General features: G+C 39.8%; 1 protein-coding gene across 2 annotated transcripts in view; it reads left to right on the plus strand.

The window, feature by feature from the left end:
• Ttc21b (tetratricopeptide repeat domain 21B) overlaps positions 1-2609 on the plus strand; it is a 71966-nt gene extending 69357 nt beyond the window's left edge. For both annotated transcript variants that reach the window (XM_051184554.1, XM_051184555.1), the window contains 2 exons: positions 730-797; positions 2106-2609. In XM_051184554.1, coding sequence (XP_051040511.1) covers positions 730-797; positions 2106-2183 — 146 coding nt within the window. In that variant the 3' untranslated portion in view covers positions 2184-2609. The remainder of the gene's footprint in view (positions 1-729; positions 798-2105) is intronic.
• The last annotated feature ends 18176 nt before the right edge of the window (positions 2610-20785 follow it).

The raw sequence follows: 20785 nt of genomic DNA on the forward strand, positions 1-20785 counted from the left end.
TGACTAATCTACCCACCTGTGCTGTTCTCTAATTTGCTGTCTTCTAAGCAAGGATCCTGAAGTGGTTTCGTTTCTTATGTGCCTTCCCACTGGTCTTGATACATGCAGTCATCACCCCTCCCTCCCCCACCTGAAGGCTGTTTTTGTTCCAGCCTAGCTCCACTTAGGTCTTATCCTTCCATTTCAAACACCCCAACACCCTCTTTCTGTGGTTTAGGTTCTTACTATAACTTTCTTGGATTGGGTCTTGACCTGGATTATTCTCTCATAGAATTTATATCTCTGCTTGAAATTATTCATTTACTCATGTGCTTGCTTAAATAAGGTATTTCCTCTCCTAATGGAAGGTTGACTATAGGAATCAGTTTCCCTAATAAGTACTAAATGAACCTATACTGTATAAATCAATGGGTATGTTGTTTTTTACTGCCTTGTTTTACTATAACCTAACATCAATGAGACCTCTTTAGTAAGTTAAAGAAAACACTGTGGAATATCTCTCCCAACAGGTATTCATTGCAGTCCTTTTTTTTTTTTTGTTTGTTTGTTTTTTTTTTCACCTTTGTTCCTTTCTGTTTGCTCTCCTTAATATCACTTTGCTTTCTAATACCATGTCAGTTTTCTCTGTGATAGTGTGACCAACAGCCTTTGTTAGTGTTTCTCTACTGAATCAACAAAAGAGAAAGAAAAAAGGCATACACCACTGTATATTTTTTTTTGTCTTAACAGGATACAAATTGGCATTTAATTACTTAAAAGCAAAACGATACGTGGATGCAATTGACGTATGTCACCAGGTAAATGTTTAAATTATAGTTTCTTTAAATAGTACAGATTGGAGGCTGGAGAGATACATGGCTCACCTCTTAAGGCTAAGACTTATAACTAAAAGTATAGGTGGACAATTTTCATTTACTTTCAAAATGTCATTGAATAGAAAGTAATAGAAGATACAGTCCTTTAGCTTGTGTATTAATTATCAGTGTTCAGTTCAAACTTTAGAAAATAAAAAAAACAAGGGTGTATTTATATCGGGTTCCAAGAGGAAAATGTTTGTGTCAATTTAAAGACCTAGGCTAGCAGGGAAAACATGTTAAACAAAACCCAGTTTGAAGCCCTGGAAAGATGACTCAGCAATTAGGAACATTTACTGTTCTTGCAGAGGGCCCGGATGTGGTTACCATCACTAATATGCAGCTCCCAACCATCTATAACTCCAATGCCAGGGGCTTCACCACCCTTCTGTCCTTTGCAGGCCCCAGGCACACATTTGAAGATAGTACTGCTTTTCCAGGTCATGATTTCAAGTGGAACTTCTAAATCTATTATTAGAGAATTTTAATTTGAAAATTACAGATAAAAATACTCCATAATGTATAAAGTACTTGGCATTTTGTTCCATTAAAACCACACAATTAAAATAGCATATGTAAGTTCTTTCCTTGTTTAGAATTTCCCCGCTCCTTTGTACCTGCCATGTCCCAGTGGTCCTCCATGCAAGGTGACAGAATAAACTCCTTACAAGTTTTTCATGTCCCTTCCATCAGATGGTTATGTTCCAACATTGTTGTAGTGAACATCTGGCTAGGGGATTGCTGCTTTCTCCTGCAAAGAAGTGTTTCTCACAAAGGTAACTGTGGGTGATGCTACAGTAAGGCCATACTTTAGAATCTCACTGAGGGTAAGAGTGAACACTAAAGTTCATTAGAATCACTTTTGGAGGTCTGTCTTTTTAAATGAGTAACTCCTCACTCTTAGACATAGTGCTGCATGAATGTTGCAAAATGGGCCCAGGAAAATCTGGTGTGTGATCCCTGTGAATATCACTCTCCCAGAGTTATTAGAAGTTACAGAAGGGTTATGATTTGTCCTCTGACTCATCTGTCTAGGAAGCATGTATGGGATGTTTCCATATGAGGGTCCATTTCTGCTGCTTTTACCTGTTCATCTAAATGAGTCACAAATTCATTGCTTTGATCATCTTTGCAAACTGTTACAGATATAGTGTAAATACAGTGGGCTCTTGGCCATATTGCCCATTTTTAGCAAGCATCATAGTTTCCTCATTCTCAGCACTTCAAGTTATTTTGGCTTTCTTTCCCCAGGTTCTTGAAGCACATCCAGCTTACCCCAGAATCAGAAAGGATATACTTGATAAGGCCCGTGCATCTTTAAGACCTTGAACATGATTGTTTTCATCAAACTGTTGAGCAGATGGCAGGAATCTGACAGCCTTTGCAGTTCACACAGCTCCTGCTGACACCGTGTCACAGAAGCATGTCCCCCATTCTCCAGCAGAGGCTGCTACTGTCCATGGACAAACACTGTGGTGTTTGCCAGTGGAGAGGCTGGGTGAGAACTGACCTTTCTCCCTTCCATTAGGCATAAATGAGGCAGTTCTGTGATAAAGGCCAGCTCACTTCTACAGAGGATATTTTTGTTAAAGTCTAGGTGATAGATCTTTTCTAAAGAGTATTAGATTTTCCACAATCCTGTTTAAAGTCCACAGTTACCAGTAAATTTTTTATTATAGTTTGTGATATGATCTCATGTAATTTATGAAAACAAAATAGTATTTTAAATGTATATTTTAATAAAGATTTTGTGAATATATGGTTTACTTTTTTCTCAAAACTCAAAAGATATGTTGTTTTGTAAAATAAAGGTAATCTCACAGGGCAGTCTGCAGTGTTGCATAATAATACTGAAGGAAGTTGCATTTCATTTTATTTTGTTTTGTTTTATTAACTTTTATTTAAAATAAAACAATATTATTTTACATATAAATCCCAGTTCCCTCTCTTCCCATCCCACCTCCATCCACTCTCCAGGGCAGATGAGGCCTCCCGTTGGGGATCATTAAAGTCTGTCATATCATTTGGGGCAGGACGTAGGCCCTCCCTGTGTATCTAAGCTGAGAGAGTACCCCTCCATAGGGAATGGGCTCCCAAAGCCCATTCCTGCACTAGGGATAAGTACTGATTCCACTACCAGAGGCCCCATAGACTGCCCAGGCCTCCTTACTGTCACCCACATTCAGCAGGCCTGTTTCTGTTTTACTGTCTTATGCTGATTCCCCATCTGTCGGTCAGGGTCCTTGAGCTCCTACTTGACTCAAATCAGCTGTTGCTGTGGGTTTCCCTAGCATGGTCTTGACTGCTTTGCTCATCACTCCTCCTTCTCTATAACTGGATTCCAGGAATTTGGCTCAGTGCTTAGCTGTGAATCTCTGCTTCTGCTTCCATCAGCTACTGGATGAAGACTCTATGATGGCATTTAACAAAGTCATCAATCTCATTATAGGGGAAGGGCATTTAAGGTATCCTCTCCACTATTGCTTAGATTCTTAGTTGGGGTCATCCTTGTGGGTCCCTAGAGATTTCCTTAGTGCCAGATTTCTCATTAAACCTATAATGGCTTCCTCTATTAAGGTATCACTTTCCTTGTTCTTCTCTGTTCTTACCCCAACTTGACCTTCCTGATCCCTTATGTTCTCCTCCCCCTTCCCCTTCTCTCCTCCTCTTCTACCTCCCTCCTCTCTCCCCCTTCTCAGGGGTCTATGTATGTCTCTCTTAGGGTCCTCCTTGTTTAGTAGCTTCTCTGGGGTTGTGGATTGTAGCTTGGTAATCCATTGTTCTATGTCTAATATCCATGTTTTACTTTCTATGTCTGGGTAACCTGACTCAGGATAGTTACTTCTAGTTCCATCCATTTGCCTGAGAATTTCAAGTTTTCACTTTTTTTCACTGAGTAGTACACCATTATGTCAATGTACCACATCTTCTTTATCCATTCTTCAGCTGAGGGGCATCTACATTGCTTCCAGGTTCTGGCTATTATAAATAATGTTGATATGAACATACTTGAACAGATATCTTTGTGGTATGAATGTGCATCCTTTGCGTATATGCCTAAGAGTGAAATTACTGGATCTTGAAGTAGACTAATTCCCATTTTCCTAGGGAACTGCCATACTGATTTCCAAAGTGGGTGTATGAGTTTGCCCTCCCACCAACAATGGAGAAGTGTTCCCCTTTATTCACATCCTCTCCAGCATAAACTGACATTGGTGTCTTTTATTTTAGCTATTCTGACAGGTGTAAGATGGTATCAGAGTTGTTTTGATTTGTATTTTCCTGATGGCTAAGGATGTTGAGCACTTTCTTAAGTGCCTTTTGGGTATTTATATTTATTGAGAATTCTCCATTTAGATCTGTACCCTATTTTGTAATTGGATTAGTTGGTAGTTTGGTGACTAGCTTCTTGGGATCTTTGTATATTTTGGAGATCCATCCCTCTGTCAGAAGTGGGGTTGGTGAATATCTTTTCCCATTCTGTGGGCTACCGTTTTGTCGTGTTGACTGTGTTCTTTGCCTTACAGAAGGTTTTCAATTTCAGGAGGTCCCATTTATTAACTGTCCATCTCAGTGTCTGTGCTACTGATATTATGTTGAGAAAGTGGTCTCCTGTCCCAGTTTATTCAAGGATACCTGTCATTTTCTCTTCTGAGAGGTTCACTGTGGCTGGATTTATGTTGAGATCTTTGATCCATTTGGACTTAAGTTTTGTGCATGGTGATAGACATGGATCTATCTGTGGTCTTCCATAAGTCAGCATCCAGTTATGCCAGCACCATTTGTTGCAGATGCTTTCTTTTTTCCATTGTATAATTTAGTTTCCTTGTCAAAAATCATGTGTTTGTAGGTATGTGGGTTAATATCAGGGTTCTCAGTTAGATTCCATTAGTATTCTTGTCTATTTTTGTGCCAATACCAAGCTGTTTTCAGGACTATAGTGCTATAGTAGAGCTTGAAGTCCAGGATGGTGATGACTCTGGAAGTGCCTTTATTGTACAGGGTTGTTTTGGCTACCTGGGTCTTTTGTTTTTCCACATAAAGTTGAGTATTGTTCTTTCAACATCTGTGAAGAATTGTGCTGGAATTTTGATGGGGATTGCATTGAATCTGTCTATAGTAGGGCTACTGATTTTGTTTTTAGTTAATCTTGTATCTTGCTAATTTGCTGAAGGTGTGTATCAGCTGTAGACGTTCCCTGGTAGAGTTTTTCGGGTCACTTACCCTAGTTTTGTTTTTTCCATATAAAGTTGAGTTTTGTTCTGTTATGAGCAGTTTTTCCAGCCAGTCTGGTCCCACAGCCATGTCAGCCCCAAATAACACACATAGACACTGTATTATATACAAAGCTTTTGGCCAGTTACTAGCATTCTTATTGGCAAGCTCTGTCTTAAATATTAACCCAACTCGATCAATCTAAGATTTTCCGTGTGGTATTATCTTACTGGAAAGAGGGTCCAGACCTTCTTCTCAAATTCCCACACCTTGACTCTACTTGTCTCCTAGTCCTACCTACCTTGTTTTTCTATTTCCCAACAGTGCTTTATTCATTAACCCAAAAGAGAAACATATTTACAGAATGACATCTACCATCATTGTTCTTTCAAGGTCCATGAAGAATTGTGCTGGGATTCTGGTGGGGATTACACTGAATCTGTAGATTGCTTTTGGTAAGACTGCCATTTTACTATGTTGATCCTACCCATCCAACAGCATGGGAGATCTTTTCATTTTCTGATATCTTCTTTAATTTCTTTCTTTAAAAACTTAAAGTTCTTGTCATACAGGTCTTCCACTTGTTTGGTTAGAGTTATCCCAAGATATTTTATGTTGTTTTGTAGCTATTGTGAAGGATGATGTTTGTCTGATTTCTTTCTCAGCCCATTTAGCATTTGTATATAGGAGGGCTACTGATGTTTTGAGTTAATCTTGTATCCTGGGAAGTGGCATTTCTTAGAGAAACCTTCCTGAAAAAGCATAAAAGTTTTGCCTCCCTTTGTTATGTTCATGCTTCCCACTCTCAAAGCTTGTGTGATTTAAATGACCATTTTCTGCTAAATAGGTAAGCACTTACAGCATTTTTAACCAGAATCCACAAGACTGTGTCTGATGTTCTCCAGTCTAATATATCCCAGACATGAGTTTGGTATAGCAGGGTGAAATTGCTTTGGCTCATCAGTGACTCCCAAAGCATAGAATGGGAGGGCAGCTGCAGGCCCTGCCCTGGCAAATAGCCATCTTCAGTAGCCAGCCTCAGTCTTTGTACATCAAAATACCCTAATCTTAACCAGTTTGGTCCTAAGCATTCTTTTCAATGTCTCATGTACATCTTTTTAAAAATATAATAGTCTTCAGTTTTATTTTCACTTACAATGAAATGTTTCAATAATTTGTTTTTCTTTACAAGAGATTACTTTGGGAATCATATCTCCATGATATTAGGGTCCCTTTACTGCCAATTATGTGCTATAAAATTCTAGCCATTCTTCACCAAAATTGCAATTATAGCATTTCATAAAACCCTGATAATGACATTAAGGAGCTATTTCATATCTAATAAAAAACACTTTTACATATCTTAGTATATTTGCTCATCAAAACTCTGGGAAAATGTATTATTCCTATTCTAAAGATTCCAAAGTGCTCAACCCCTGTGAAACAAACTATGGGCACTAACAACTGCTAAGAGAGAATTATTCTTCCCCAGTGGTGAGACTCCTAATTTACTATCCTGCCCCCTCAACTTCCAAACTATCTTTCCTTAATAAAGAATGAACCTGTGTATGTGGTGATTTGAATGACAAATATCCCCACCACTGACTCATGGATTTGTATACTTTGTCCCCAGTTGGCAGTGCTGTAAACATCATGGAACTTTCAGGAGTACAGCATTTCAGGAGGAAGTGAATCACTGAGATGGGCTTCCTTACAGTCTCTTGGGTGGCCTACTCCTTTCATTATTTTTGTTGTCACTTTAGAAAAGCCATTGCCATATCCAGGCTCAGTTTAATGTAAGCAGCCCTCCATTCTGACTCCCGCCATCCCCATCTAAATTCTGCAACATTGACTGCCCCAGATTTCTGTTTTTCACTAAGATTTGATTTTTTTTTTTTTTTTTTTTTTTTTTGTCATTTCTAAATCACAAGTATGTGAAATTGGGAGCTCAGAGTAGGCAGTTACCACTCCAAACTACAACTTAAACAACTGCAGTATATTGAGTGGATGTTTGTGCCTGCCTTCTGTATGAAAGAGTCAGAAATTTCTAACAGGTAGAATAAACTCCCATGGAGCCAAGATATCAATAAATGGCCTCAGGAAAAAGGAAGTGTTTGGAAGGTTAGTGTGCTTTGACTTTTAACAAGTCTAGTGTGATAAGTGGGGATGCCCTGGAGGAAATACCTTTCTTTCCCCAAAGAGCAAGCCTGGAAAGGAAGGGCTTTCCGCAGGAATGGTGGAAGGATTGAGGTTGAACTGTGAACTAGGGTTCAATTAGATGGGATCTTAGGTCCAATCAAGAATATGAGAAGAGCCAGGTGTTAGTGGCACATACTTTTAGTACCAGCACTCTGGACGCAGAGGCTGGTGGTTCTCTGTGAGTTTGAGACCAACCTAGTCTACAGGCTTCAAAGCTACATAGACAAATTCTGTCTCAAAAAACAAAACAAAACAAAACAAAAAGTCTGAGAAGAGCCATGCTACTTTGGGACCAAAGAAGGTGAGTACTTTCCAGAGGCTCACATGGGACTGCTGGTGCTGATTGAGCTCTTTATAAATAATGCATGGGAAGGCAAGTGCTATGCATATGCACTGCCGGTAGAAACAAGGCAGCACAGAGAGTCTGTCCCCAACCTACTGTCCTATTTAGAGAAGCCCCATTGGGGATACTCAGGGATGGGGGTGGGGAGGCAGCATGGCTCTGTTTTTTGTTTTGTTAATGTCACCGAATTGAAACTGTCCACGTTTAAAAAAAAATGGCCAAAGATATTTACATTTATTTAATGATATTAAATATATCCAGACACTCAGTAAATGTTTTCCAAAGATATTTATCAAAATTCTAAAAGCTGGAAAAGTATAATTGTTGAAGTTATATACCCATCTGCCAATGGAAAAAGAACCATATATAATGGTTAACACATCCACACAAAACTGAATATATATGTATATATATATATATATGTGTGTATATGTATATATATATTGTTGACTGAATTATAATTTTTCTTTGTCATGATGAAAGTCAACTACAATACACATTTTATACTGAAAATAGAACATTTTTAATATAATTTTTTAGAAGACAACTTTTGCAAACTTTTCAAAGCTCTTTCCTTGACAAAGATGAGAAGGAAAAAAAGACTGACATTCAGTTCTTAAATCAAATTTTTCTAATAGTTTCCACAAAATATATTCTTATTTCCTTTGATTACCCGAGATCCAGTGTGAGAAGAGAGAAAAGAGACTTCCAGAAAATGGCATTGAGTGCAATAACAACAGAGAAGGGGGGCCCTTGAAGGATTTCACAAAGAACATCGCACTCAAAGGGTGAGGACTCCAGGAGGACCTGTGAGCAAGCCAGTGTCTCACTTTTGGTCTTGCAGCAGCAGTGGAGTGTTAATGATCATCCTACCACATTTAATGAATTGGAATGGTTGAAGCAACTTAAGTCATTCAAGGCCACAACACCTGGCTATACAATGCACCCTGCATAGGAGGCATAACTAGTCTTACATGGCACTGGCTCCTTGAATGAAGAGGAGGAGACCCCCTTTTCAAGTTGGACAAGTCTTACTTGTAGATTAGTGACATCCTGAGAATGAAAGGCAAGGACCAGGAGTCAGACTAGATAGATATTTAGATATCTAATATTTAGATAGAAGACAGAGGGGAATAAAAGGGGATAGGGGAAGTTTTGATTTGCCTGATTAACTTTTAAGATAGAAGTATTTGGCATTCTGAACTATTTATGGGGGAAAGCCAGTAAACTTTGAAGGCACAAGAAGTAAAAGATTTGGGGAAATATAAGGAAGAAAGCCATGGGGCACAGGAGAGGTGCACAATTTTTGTACAGGAAATGAAGAAACAAAAACAGAAGGAGATGGTGCATACATGGGTGGCTGGAGGAACACTCATACTAATAGGCTTTAGTTGTTTTATAATAAATAAAAATAGACTTTGACCAAAGGGCAGTCCTTTGTCCTGCATAAACATGAAGTCTTGGCCTCTGTTTGGCTTGGGCTTGAGGGATTTTCCCACTTCCATGTTCCTGGTTGTGGTTGCTGGAAGTTTGCCTGCCAGATTTGAGCTGGGGCACGGAGGGAGTGTCATTGTGACATGATAAATCATAGTTCTGAGTTAAAAAAAAAAAAAAAGGTGTCACCTAACTCCTAACTGCTCCTAACTGTTCTTCAGAACCAGATGTATTTGAGAAAAACGCTTCACTTTCCGATCTGCCTTACAGTGGTCATCAGCGATCCTGGCACAGTGCCCACGATGAAGTCTGAGCCCATAAATGAGGAAAGCTGGGTAATGAGGTTCTGAATGCCTCTTTCCGAGGGGAAAGCTGGGTAATGAGGTTCTGAATGCCTCTTTCCGAGGGGCTAACCTCTGAAGCAGCCTGCTTTCAGATAGTGTGTGTCATTTTTAATCTTCCTTCAAGCAAATTCTTTTGGCAATCCTAAACTGTTTTTAAGAAAGCAAGGATATTTTAGGAAGGTAATTACTACTTCCGTTTCCGCCCAAGGCAGCCTCTGTGTATTTTAATGGGGGAAGTGATGTAAGAGCCCAAGAAACACTTGCAGCAGGACAGGTGCTTTGCTGTAGTTGGCAGCAGCCCACTCCAATTTAGTCTCATTGAGAGGTTCACTGAGCTGACCTGCTTTCAGGAAAAATGAGGCAAGATACTGACCCCAGGAGTGCTCTTTACATGAGATCATTGAAATCAACCAATTCAATATGTGAAAACTCATGCTGGATAGCAGTGTTTGTTAAAAATTTAATTCACTTTCTCACCAGGACTGAAATGACAAAATGACAAAGTACAAAACAGATTTTGACACAAGAATCATAAAATAGAGGAAAGTCTACACACACACACACACACACACACACACACACAAGCACGCACACACACAAATTTAAAATGAGTGATACACAAGAGAAAGGATATGAGCCTGTATCCTGGTGTCATTTCTCCAAAGTCAAACATAAATCTTGCTGGATCTCTCTCTCTCTCTCTCTCTCTCTCTCTCTCTCTCTCTCTCTCTGTGTGTGTGTGTGTGTGTGTGTGTGTGTGTGTGTGTGTGGTGTATGTGCAAGCACATTGGATGTGTGTACATGTGCATTTCTGTATGTGTATTCAGGCACACAGAAACCAGAGCTTAGGGACCATCCACACTTTTTATGTTTTGTCATTTGTTTATTTGTTATAGGCAGAGTGTCTCATTGCCCTGGAACTTGCCAAGTGTGCTAGGCTAGCTGACCAGCCCCATAAATTCACCTGTCTTGTCTTCTTCAGTACTGGTTACAAGAGTGAAATCATCATGCCTTGCTTTCATTATGTGGATTCCTTAACAAATACTCACTAAGCTGTCACTCCAGCCCTTCATAAGTTTCTTAAAATGTTAAGTATTCATTTTCATTTCAGTATAAATTACTCTTTCCACAAACAGATAGGAAGTTTTAATAAACATTTCACTTGGAAATAATTTCAGATTTACAGAAAGTTGCAAGGACGAAAAAACTACAGATATTCGCACACCAAAACAGAGATTTGCCCAGTTACTTGCTAAATATCTTAATCATTTTATCTTTCTGCATAAATACAAATTTTATATACATTTACACAATTACATATAAACAAACATGGCTTATTTTTTCAGAGCATCCCATGAATGGGTTGAGAACCATGTGAGGAACATACACCTCTACCTTACTTATTTCTTACCTAAGAAGGTAGTCTCCTGTGTAGTCAAACTGCTGCTGTTATCAACCTTAGGAAATTCAGAATGGATACAATACCTTCTCAATTCTTACAGTTGATTGATCCCATAGGGTCCTAACCCCATTCCCAACTCCATCCCCTGAACTAAGATCCATTCTCTGGTCAGATGGTGTCCTTGTAGTATTGTTTCCATTGCAAACTTAGGGGCTAGATAAGAATACTGGCTTCTCTCCCCATGGTCCTGAGTTCAACTCCCAGCACCCACATACATGGTGGCTCAAAACCATCTATGTTGTATCTGATGCTCTCTTCTGGCATAAGGTTCTATGTGCAGATAGAGTACTCATATACATAAAATAAATCTTTAAATTTCAAACTTTCTCTGTCTTTTATCCTGTTCAGAGTCTAGATAAGTGCAGGCCTCCACAGCACCTGAACTTTTATGCTGTAATACTTCTTATTTGGTGTTTTTTTCTGGTAATTTCATTTGGGATCAGACGTATCCATGGCCATAACAGAACATGAGTGTTATGTCCTCAGACAATCACATCTTGAAACACATGACCTATTTGCCTGGCAGATGAATTAGCTTTGATTACTCAGAGTTCTCTGTGTATAGCTGTATTTATCCTTGCAACTATAGATTATAAAAAGACACTTTGGGATCACATGGACTTCCTGGTCTTCTTCTAAAATCCTCCCAACCTGTATTGTTAGTCTTGTCTGGTCTCATTTCCTTGTGATATTTATTCCTTATGATAGTCACAAAAGGTGGTATTCTAACATTGGCCTCTTCTCCAATGTACAGCATCCAGTGACCAACAGTTTACTATATATAAGGATATTATCTTCATTTTAAATTTATAATTTAACCTGGAACCTTATAAATTTGAGGTTTTCAGGATCCTTCATAATCTGTTAATGTCATTAATAATTGTGGTGCTCAAGTTTTTTCAGGTTTGGCCAGCTTAAACCTCTTCTTTGATTCCTGTGTCCTTGTGACACACTGAATCATTCACAGGTGTGTGTGTGTGTGTGTGTGTGTGTGTGTGTGTGTGTGTGTGTGACAGACAGACAGAGAGAGAGAGAGAGAGAGAGAGAGAGAGAGAGAAGAGGTCCCCTAGATTCAATTTGTAATTAGCCTGCCCCAACCTTGGAATCCAACTATTTCCATTTTGTGGCTTTTAAACAAGACTGAAAAGACATGATTGCCTTTACTGGGGTTGGTATTTGAAAATAAAATCTGAGGTAGGAAAAGAGACAGCCAGCCCAGCAGGTTGAAAGCATTTTCTGCCAAATCTGATGACCGGAGTTTGATCCTTAGAACCAACAGAATGAAAGGCAGGACCTGATACCCACAAGTTGTCCTCCATTTTCCATACACACAAAGAAGAACCCTTGTACTCACACACTTATACAACAAACAAATGTAAAAAACATCACTGAAATATGAATACAAAAAAATCTGTTCTTTGATCTCTGATTGTAATATTGTGCCCTTTGTATAGTTAGTAAACATTCATACATGCATGAATACACATATACATGGAACACATAGGTGTACTTCTTTTCATGTATATTTTAGGAATCACATCAATTCCAACAATTCCAAATCATTTCACAGAGATTCATGCTTCCTCAGAATTATTTACATGAGTCTTCATACTGAAACCCTGGATTCTAACACATTTCTCATTAAAATAACTGAAGTGTTTCTGAATTAACTCACCCCAACCCACCACAAACACAAACCCACTGAAGCCTATTTGCTTGCAATCTTCCCTGCGCACCACACACACTATCAATGGTGATTTTCAGTATTGATAAATGCAACTTATCTTAAAATGTCCCCATAACTATCCCCAGTGGCATGAAGCATTGAAAACATCACACTAAGGAATGTCTTGCAGATCAGAGTGTCTGCTGTGTTCTGTAGAGCAGCTTTGCCATTTCCTTCTAAATGTTTCCCTCCTTGTAAACCGAGTTCCATCTCTTCCCATGCCAACAGTGTCACATTAACGAGGTAGTGACAAAAAGGACAGTAGGAGACCCTGGAGCTTTCAACAAGCCACCATGTGGTGAGAAATGAGACAGGGATTTTTTTTGTTTAAAAATGTGTACAGCAATGGCATTATTAGAAACTGTCTTTCCACTGACCCTAAGTATCTTCAGATTCTGCTGTAATGGTCTACATGACAGTTGTACTGAGGGAAATATTGTCTTCCTACATTAATAAAAATATGAGTTTCTGATTTATAGCAGCCAACACTACTTTTCCCCTCAACCTATCCTTCCAGACTCATCGAGGGAATCTCGGTCTTTGCTTGAAAAGGATTTATTTCCCCTATTCTTTATTTTGCGTTTACATTTTATATCTGCTTTCTTAAGTCCTACAGACTCATAAAATGGTTTTGAATAGCATAGCTGCAGAGATGATGGGGAGGTCAGCTGTGTTAATTTCAAAGCGCCCCAGACTTCGGTGTGAGGTTGCCTAGCAACCCATCTCTCAGGCCTCCTTTGTGGGTGAGAGAAGAGAAAGCAATTCTTCTGTACACTCTCAAGCTGAGATGGCTTTATAAAGTGAAAAAATCCTTTTGCAAAAGGTCCAGCATAACCCCTGATTCCCCTCTCCTGCCCACTTTGTGCACTTCACACATGATGAGAGAAAGATCCTAAGCTTTGATGATTGAGATCTGATACAGACATAAAATAAAATGGGGTGCGATATGGTCAAATAGTGCAAGTGACCTGTTTCCTTACATTAGATTGAGATACATTAATTAAACTGCTCAGCTTCTCCTTTCTCTTCTGTGAAAGCATGCTTTCCCCTCAAGTTCTTAAAGCCAGTGATGTTAAATGAAACAGCAACTGCCTGCTGAGTATCGGTTACCATAGCGACCTGAGCCAGGAGTGGTGTTTTTCTCCATAGGCACTGGATGGCTGAAATATGTTCAACCAGGGAACCCAAGCAGCATGCTGACTAGAAATCAGCATCTGGGAGGGACCTGCTCTGTTCCCTTTTATCCACGAGAACTTGAAAAAAATAATGAACCCCTCTGCTATTTCCTCAACAGCTGAGAACTGAACTTCAGTGGGTGGCAGAAGTGCCCTACAGAAGGCATATAGGAGAAGAAAAGAATAGTAAAGCCTACATCAATGGCTGGGAGATCCAGACAAGATATGCTGCCCTTTCAAACAGCACTAAAAACAAAATGAAAGGGGAGAGCTGGAGATTCACATTGTAAAAATACTTATGGACAATATTGAAACCATCTCTAACCCATCCTCTATCATTATTTTCTAAGCAGACAGTGCAATACAGGAGCACATTTTGGCTCAGATCAATGTAATTTTAATAGTCTTTCTGACTTAGAACAGTGTGAGGTACGGTGCTTTATACTCATGTGACCTGCCTCTGATCATGAATGAGAGGAGAGAGGCCCCAGTAGCATCTGGTGCTTTGGAATCAGACAACCTGGGTTTTCATCCTCCCCTTCATAGCAGTGTGACTTGGGGCAAATTCTCTAGGCTTTTGAAGCCTCTGTTTTCCAATGTTTAAGATGGTGCTGAGAGTTGACATATAAATAAGCCAAAGGATGTGAAACAGCTGATTCAACACTGACCTGCTATTGGAATGTGGCTTGAGCAGGATGTGCTCACAGAGCAGGTGGTAAAAGCTCAGCATTGTGCTTAGTAAGGGAGTAAAAAATGCAATCCCAGCCAGGAGGCCACACCCACAGAGGAGCCTGACTGCAGATTACTCACCTTTTCACACCTAGGTTGCTGTGGTTGCTATGTCAACCTCTGTGTGTACACACAAGGCACTCCTTGAGGGTCAGTTCCCAGAACCATTTCAAAGGAAAACATTCAAAGGAAAACAGCTAAATCTTGTTTCTGTGCTCAAAAGAGTGCTAGCACAGCCATCAACATATCATGCTGAACAACTTGCTTAATGAAAAGAATGGGCAACTATGTCCAAATGCAGTTTCCTAATGGAATGGCCAGTGCAGCTGGCAGTAACATACAATGCAACATGTGTAAATTTCTGAAATGCCTTTTCTGGGCATTCATTGCCAGCGACAGTGTGTCTTTTGGTGATTAGCGAGCCACTGACATAATTTATGGAATGCATATACCTCTTAACATTTTGCATTACTGAACCGAGTCCCTTCATTTCAGAAATGAGAGATAGGGCTCAGAAAATATGACTTCTTTTTTTTTAACCACATCCACTAACCAATATGTACATGTATACATATATACATATAAACAATTTTACATAAAGTAATCCCCCACACAAGGTCTCATGTGCTCAAGGCATGTTCCCTAGTGTGCTGACACTAAAAAGTAGTGGATGTTTGAAAAAAAAAAAAAAGCAGAACTGCCTCCCAACCCAACCTCTGCCTCTGGCTTCCTGTTTTAGTCTGTGATCTCTCCTTCCATTATACTAAATTATCCAACCATGAGACCATCGCTGGAGGCCACATCAATAGTGCTGCCCATAAATGACCATCAGCTCTCAACATTGTATTCTGAGTAAGCCTTGTTTGCTCATAAACTATCTATCCATCCTCGGTCATTTCATATAACAACAGAAGATAGACTAATGCATATATAAGTATGTATACATACACACATACATTAAACATGTTCTTCCAAATAAACAGAAGATCAGGTTCACAAATGAATAAAGGTTTTCACTGTTACCTCAAAGCAGTCTCAAATATTCCCCAAATTAGATGTGGACATGATTGCATTTTTTAATGTTCCTTTATGTTCATATTTATCCACCTATCTAGCCATTTACCAATTCCAGAGAAGACCTCCTCTGGTGCTAAGTACTGTGCCAAGCAGAGGGCCCTCACACATAGCTCACAGTGTTCACAGACATTTCATTGCTTTCTTGTTGCCAGTTAACTATGGCATATGCAGTCCTTGGGTTCCCGGTTCCCATTAATGAAGACAGGAAGAAGGAAAACAATTCACATAGTTCTACAGAAATAGTTAAGAAAGTTGCAAGGTGTCCACTGTAATCATGTTGCCTGATTCTTTGATACCTCTCTCTCCATGGGACTAAATTTGATATATACCCAGGCATAGCTGATCATCTACACATAAAAAGCATATTTTAATTAGAAATAGAAAAATATATTCAACTTTCATTAAAATATCAATTTGCAATATGGTAAATTGTTTATCTAGTAACTTCTTAAAGTGAGTTCCCTTTCTATTAATTAATTTGTGTGTGTGTGTGTGTGTGTGTTTGTTGGGGGGTGTTTACCCACATATATGTCTGTGTACCATGCATGTGACTGTTGACCTCAGTGGTGAAAAGAAGACACCAGATCCCTTGGATCTTAAGTTATAGATGGTTATGGGCTGCCATATGGGTGCCATGAATTGAACCTGGTTCATCTAGAAGAGCAGCCACTGCTCTAACTGCTGAACTATCTCTCTGGCATTTTTTGTTATCTTTTTGAGACAGTGTCTTATCAAATAGCCCAGGATGGCCTGCCTCAAGTGTGTGATCTTCTTGCCGTAGCTCCTGAGAGTGAAGCAACATTCTTGCCTTAACATTGTAATTCCATTTATTTTCTTTCTACCAGATGTCTGCCATCTTTTTTCCCCTTTCCAAAACAAAGGCAGTCATAAAGTTCCATGTGCCTGCATTTTGGTACCGTGTTGATGTAGAACTGTTTAAACTTTATATTATTCTTACTGTATTATAAGTTTTATATTTATACATTGTTTAGGCATCATGTAAAATGCACCTTAACTACCATCTCAACTGTTTTGAAAGGTAAGGAGAAACTTGGAGAGGATCAAATCAGACTGGCTTCTTTTAGTTCTAAGGATTCCCTATTATACCATTTACTAAGTGTATATCAAACCACCTTCATCTTCTTTGGCTCAATGTCTGTCCCCGGGCATTGTAAGCTATCATCAGTCAAACAAGGAAGCACAATCCAAGCAGATAGATGAGCATCACTCCTTCAGGAGGTCAGCACAAACAAGATGCTATCTGGTAAAGTGAACGTATCAGGAGAGAGAGAAGACAAGTGAAGATGTTGAGCCCTTAGGGAGGAAGAGATGATTCTCTGGATGGATTCTAGGACTCTGCCTCGTAATGACTCCACTGTGGAACTGCTCCTTGCTGACACATACTCAGAGCAAAAATGTCACTGCTCAAGGTCCTAGCCATTCGGCTATAAAACTATGACCTCTCCCTCCCTGACTCCGTTCCTCCCTCCCTCCCTCTCTCCTTCCCTCCCTTCCTCTCTTTCTCCCTCCCTTATCTCATTTACACACTGTGCTATCATCTCTCTTTATCTGTTTCCACAGAAGAACCTATTGCTTTATTTAAGGGAACTCAACTCTCTTCTGTTTATGGTTTAGATATTTCTGTTAATGCTCCAAATTTTCCCACTGTGGCTCTTATCCATGGAATTTATCATTTTCATAATAACTAATATAAGAAATTCTCCAGCATTCAGCTTTTGCAGAATAAACCTGATGTCCTTTAGACACAAATATCTAACAGCATGAACCCAAGCCAGTCTTTTATTGCTCAACTACAAACAAATCTGAAACTAGACCCTCTTCCAATACAACAAGGAACAAGAGAAAGACAGAACTACTGGTTCAATATGAAAATAATAGGAATGTTTGTCTTCCACTACCACACACTGAATAGGCCTGGACAATCAGTATTCCAGGTACTGAAGAAATATTATAGAATCAGAAAAGTAAAGAAAATGTAAAATATTTAACAAAAACGACAGTATTACTGAAGAATTTGGAAAAATATCACTGAGAAATCAGAAAAGTAAAAAAAAAAAAAAAAAAAAAAGTGTCCTTGTGTAAAGAGTGCTTGCCTTCCTGTGTCAATCATCCTGCTGCCTCCACAAGATGTCCCGCCTATCCTAGACTCCCATCTGTTGGAAGAACATGACCATCTGGACAAATACGGATGATCAGTCCTTCCACATAGCCAAGCTCTTTTTTTCAATGTCTAATATTGTACAACTGAGAAGTCTTTGTTGAACTTGTCTCTGGTTCTTCTTACATTAGGGTTCCCCTCAAGATGATGATGATCAAGTCAGAACGACATGCGGGAAGCCCTAGTGTCAGGGTAAAAAGATCTGCCCTTGGGGCAGGGGGTCTGTATTATTTCCCTACTTCTTTCCCAGAAAATCATTGCACCGTGGTTGTGTCCTAACAATTCAGGTTCATTTCCCTCTATTTTAGGTCAGAAGTCTGAAACAGGTCTTCTATGGCTGAAAGCAGGGTGGTGCTGAGCTGTCTTCCTTTGGGAGTCCTAAGGTATTTTGTTGTTTAAACTCACCAGATTCTAGAAGACACCTCCAATTTTTTGGTTCATGGTCACATCACTTCAGCTGGTTTCTGCCATCATATCTAGCCTTGACTTCCGTCTCCTTCCTTCTGTATTTAGGAGGAGCCCATGCGGACAAAGCAAGGCACCCTTTCTACTAGAACAGCCACGCCTGCAGTCTCTCTTGCCCTGTCATCTCTCTCACTGTTGTAGAGATTGGGATGCCTACATCTTTGGGAAAGAGCGTCACTCTACTTCTCACAAGTTCAAAATCATCTCAGGCTGACAAACTGGAGTTCACAAAAGCTTACTGCGTTGCATGCGGATGGTGTGAGAGGACAGCACAGGTCTTTGACTTTACCTTTGACTTGCTGGACTGTGCTCACTCTTCTGGCTCTAGGCTACAGGTAGTATGAGGGCTTTATGTGAGACCGCCCTGGGTTCTCGGGACATAGAGACTGTGGGACCTTGAACAGATTCTCATTCTCTGAGCCTCCATATTCATTTCTTTTGTCTGGTAACATCTAGTGGAAACAGGCAGAGGTTCACCTGAAGAAGCCACTTTGGGAATAAGACTGAAGGGAGGTATCTTTTTTCTTGCTCTCTTTTTCTATTCTTCCCTTGCCCCAATCTTCCTGATCCCTCGTGTTCTCTTCCGAGAGAAAGGGGATATGAAACAGGGTTACATTGTAAAGCGTGTTTCTACTGATCTCCAGGGGTCTCTCTGCTCCTGGAGTGACCCTTTAGGTTTGGCTTTTTGAAGTCAAAGGAGACAGGCCTTTGTCCCTGAGAAACAATCCAGTAGGCTAGGTAAAGCAGGTGAGTGATTGTACTTGCCATGAAGGAAAAATTTAGGCCCATGCAAATATTCAGGAGCCAATATAGTGAATGCATTAACTCATTATTGTTAAAAATATAAAATCATCCTGAATGAGAAAATGAAAAGCTATGGATTCTTTCCAGACTAATGTGATTTGATCAAGCCAGACTGCCTGAAACAAAATACCAGGTGATTCTACATTCAAAACAGCTGGACAAAGCAGCCCTGCACACTACAGCCAGGATTTCTGCATTTTCTTAGAATCCCCCATGACAGCACCCCTTACCAGCAGGAAGTAGTTTGGAAAGAACGACGCCCAAATTCCCAAATATTGTCTATAAATGTTTGTTTTCATTTAAATGGACTTGGTTATAAAAAAAATAAAAAATAAAAAAATAAAATCATGAAAATCATAACATACAAGGTAATAAAATCTAAAAATAAATGGTTTATGTGGAGACATATCCAAGTCACTGGCAAAATAAAAAATACTTATCCATATTGATGATATTATTATGTACAGCTGTGATATTTTGATCATCATAGAGTGTGACATTTTATATTCAGCTGAGGAGGTCAGCTTTTGCCCAGGCCTTGCACTGTGCACAGGCATGCTGCTCCCTACCCACATGAGAGAAAGCAATCTCAAGCCAAGGACAGTTCCTGGAGAAGGCTGGCTCTGAGCCATCCCCAGCCAACACTTCTGGCATCTGACAGATGATGGCCTTGATCCTGTCCTAAGACACGGTGGGGGAGTGTGAAAAACATCCTCTGTGGGATGATCTTTCCTTCATCCCGGAAGGGTACCCTGATGCCATCCACTCATTTACTTTTGGAGGCAGATGAAGCACATGCAGACTCCTGCAGCCCCCAGGGCTAATTGTTTCAGGTGCTTGGGAATGTAGTCTCAGCCCAGCAGGGACCTGACCTCTCCCTTCCCTGACAGGTCCAGTGAATGAAAGGTCCAGGTCACTGACTCAGACCTGAAGCTGCCATTAATATCACTGATGAAACACTGCTTTGATCTATGGCTCACTGGCTTTGGCTAGAATTTCTAAGCAAATAATCCAAAGAGAAACCTCATCTTATCCCCTGGCCTTCTAATCCCAAACCACCTTCTTAGGGTGGTGATCACAACCAAGCTGCTGGACAGAAGTAATTCCTCTGTTGCTGCAAAAATGAAAAGAAGTCAAGAGTGAGCACTCCTCGATGCTAGAGCCCTTCTTGGTGTGTTTCTTGGTGCATATAGCATGCATGTCAAGTTCTAGAATACCAACATGAAGAAAACCTGCATAGTCTCTATCTTCATGCAAAGATGAGGGCTTCCCAAAGGGAGAGGGGGTTTATAAAAAAAAAGGGGGGAAGGAGTTTACAAAACAGAGCAGAGGGGTACACATTAGAGTCTCCTGAGAAAGATTCTCACCTAAGGTGATGTCCCTCAGAGAGGTTTGAACACTTCACACCAGCTCCCCCGAAAGCTATCCCACTTAATACTGAAAATCACTGAGACTCCTGGGAGAACAAAGTTGACAAAGTTGTATCAGATAAGCCCAAATCAAAAAGTGAGGGAGCCTGCCTTGAGCTGGTACAGATGCCATCAGTGCACAGGAATCAGAAGATCGAGCTGTTACACCAGTCGCTGAAATGCAAGCAACTGTAGTTTTGTCATGAGTCATAGTCAATAGTAGCTACTAAGTGGGATTTATATTATACCTTTTGTTGAAAACAAAAACCCCTTTATAGCAACACTGGGGATTTTTTATTTAAAATTTTTAGAGTAATATAGCGTTTATTCTATATATATATTTTTCTAAACCCAAAATTATGTTTTTTTA

The sequence above is a fragment of the Phodopus roborovskii genome, unplaced genomic scaffold (genome assembly GCF_943737965.1).
Source record: "Phodopus roborovskii unplaced genomic scaffold, PHOROB, whole genome shotgun sequence".
Classification (NCBI taxonomy): Eukaryota; Metazoa; Chordata; class Mammalia; order Rodentia; family Cricetidae; genus Phodopus; species Phodopus roborovskii.